General features: G+C 35.9%; 1 protein-coding gene across 1 annotated transcript; it reads right to left on the reverse strand.

The window, feature by feature from the left end:
* Window positions 1-1083, reverse strand: LOC133294382 (uncharacterized). Its single transcript, XM_061493033.1, has one exon. The coding sequence runs from the start codon at window positions 1081-1083 to the stop codon at window positions 1-3; it is 1083 nt and encodes a 360-aa protein (XP_061349017.1).
* Window positions 1084-2451: the final 1368 nt, after the last annotated feature.

Raw genomic sequence — 2451 nt, forward strand, 5'->3', positions numbered from 1 at the left:
TTACCCCTGATTCCCGGCTGCATTGATTGCGGTAGCATTGATTGCGGCAGCATTGATTGCGGCAGTCTCCATGGTAGCTTTTGCCTTCCTTCCCCGTTGACTCCTTTGGACAATCATCCAAGAACCAAAAGCTTCACCTTCTGCCATCTCACGCCTGACACCATTGTTAACAACCTCTGCACGAACATCCTTTTGGTGAGAATGACTATCTGTTGACACCGAAACCGAAGAACAAGTGTCACGCCTATGCCCATACTTACCACATGCAAAGCAGATCATGTGAAGGCCTTCATACCCTACCGTATAAACCTTATTAATGAGATTGAATTTAGACAAGAAGCCTTTACTGAGATCTACTTCTACGCAAATACGCGCAAACTTGGCCCTTTCCGTAACAACCCCATCACCAGCATCACTTTTACGTATAGAGTTCCTATCAATCTTCAGTGTTTTCCCAAATAGATCACCTATGTTCCGCAAATGTTGGGAGGTATAGAACTCCATAGGTAACCCCGGAATACGGATCCAAACAGCTAATTTTTTAAGGTTGTCCTCGTAAGGATCAAATAATGGACGCCACCGTTGAACAGAAACATAATGGTCTGCCACAATCCAAGGCCCTTCCTCCAAAACGAAGTTGTAGTCATTCAAATCCGCAAAACGAAACAAAAAGTAATCGTTCTCCATATCAATGAACTCATGTGTCCCCGACAGATTCCACATCTTCAAGAGTCTGTTCAGCAAAAACTTTACACCAACCTTTTTTCCCAAGAGCTTGATAATCACAGCTTGCTTCCAAGGCCTGCAACTCTCCTTATATAGCTCTTTTGAAAATCTGTATGTAGGACAGAAAGGATCATCTTGGTCATTTGATTGAACATCCTCCTCCATACCATGAACATCCAACTCCTCAAACCAATCCCTTTCCTCGACGTCATCCGTAACTTTCAGCCCATTCAACTGTAAGAGTGTATCCTTATAAGATATCGGTTTCTTCCCTAACACTTCTTTAGCTTTGTCAGTACTACGCTTCAAGAGATCAACCTCCTCAGCGGATGGTTCACCAATCGCCGAGATCTCCATTATTGAATTGGACTCTATCAATACTTGCTCGGTAGTACTAAAGTTTTATTCGTCAGTCGTACGATGTTTTTTTAACGCTTTATGATTGAAGGGTACATTATGTTAGGTATTTATTAGTATTTATTGTATTGATATCAAATAGTTTTGATTGTTTTTAATTAAAATTATTATTAATTTTATGTATAAGATACCCAAATTAGTGAAGATGCTTTGTTTCCTTTTTTTATATATACTTTCTTAGAATAAATATCAAATGAATCATGTATAAATTATCCATACTTGGAGGAGTGAAATAAATTTGAATTGACTCACCATCCAATCTCTTAATTTCTGCATGCTATTATAGACACACTCTAATAGCCGATCACGCCTTTTCCACTACGCAGCCCCAATCATCTATGTTCCACTGTCACCCGTCATCGTATAACCGGAGCACTCTATCTTCTCCTTCTACGAATAATACTTGGATCACTCTATCAACCCATATTTGGGTACATGGTTGATTGCCGGTGAGTCTTCATATGTTACCAACTTGTGTGTATTATTCTTAAATAATGTTGCATGATTTCTTTTTAGTAATCTCTTTAAAGAACTGTGTTTGGATATAATTTAGTTCGTGAACCTCTTATTTTTTTGGATTTTTATACGTGTTGCAAATACGACGAATATATCAGTCATACAAGTAATAAAGTGATGGAAAAAAGTATCGTACCTACGATAATTAGTATTTCAATTACTAATTCGCTTAAGTTGAATGAATTCAAAAAAGAAGATTGGGTATGAACAAGAATTAAAGATAGAAATAAAGAAAAAATTAATTTAAAAAAAAATAGCACCGAAGCAAACAAGAAAACAATCAAGAGAGACTAGTTAGGGAATTAGTTTTCCCTAATTGATCTTCCCTTATTTTCAATTGTTCAACTAAATTAATGATTATTGAACGATTATTCTAAATTAATCAAGACGCAATCCCTTAGTATCTTGATCTTTTAACCCCTTATAGGGAACTTAATCCCTTGGTATTTCCTAAAAAGGTTTAATCTTTAAGAATAGATAATCTAAGGCATTGAGAATTACCTTGATCATACAACTCTCCTCACTTATTCCTGGTTCAATTACGAGTAATGGTTAATTACCTAGGTTAGAGTTATGCACCTACATTCCTATTGCTATACATAATTGTAAATCAATCCCCAAAATTGTGACCCAGAGAAAGCATAAAAAATGAGAATAATTAACATAATCATAAAATAAAAAGAACAATTGTCAACAAGATTCAATTAAACAATCTAACCCTAACTACAAAGAAGTTTAGTTAGACATGACAAAGATAAAAAAACAAAAAAGAATAGAAAAGGCTTCCCTAAA

Source organism: Gastrolobium bilobum, unplaced genomic scaffold, assembly GCF_033153095.1.
Source record: "Gastrolobium bilobum isolate Gb01-03AN ecotype WA unplaced genomic scaffold, APGP_CSIRO_Gbil_v1 utg36521, whole genome shotgun sequence".
Taxonomy (NCBI): domain Eukaryota; kingdom Viridiplantae; phylum Streptophyta; class Magnoliopsida; order Fabales; family Fabaceae; genus Gastrolobium; species Gastrolobium bilobum.

Coding starts and splice junctions, on each gene's coding strand:
- LOC133294382 (XM_061493033.1), bottom strand. CDS start 1,083: ATGGAGATCTCGGCGATTGGTGAACCATCCGCTGAGGAGGTTGATCTC.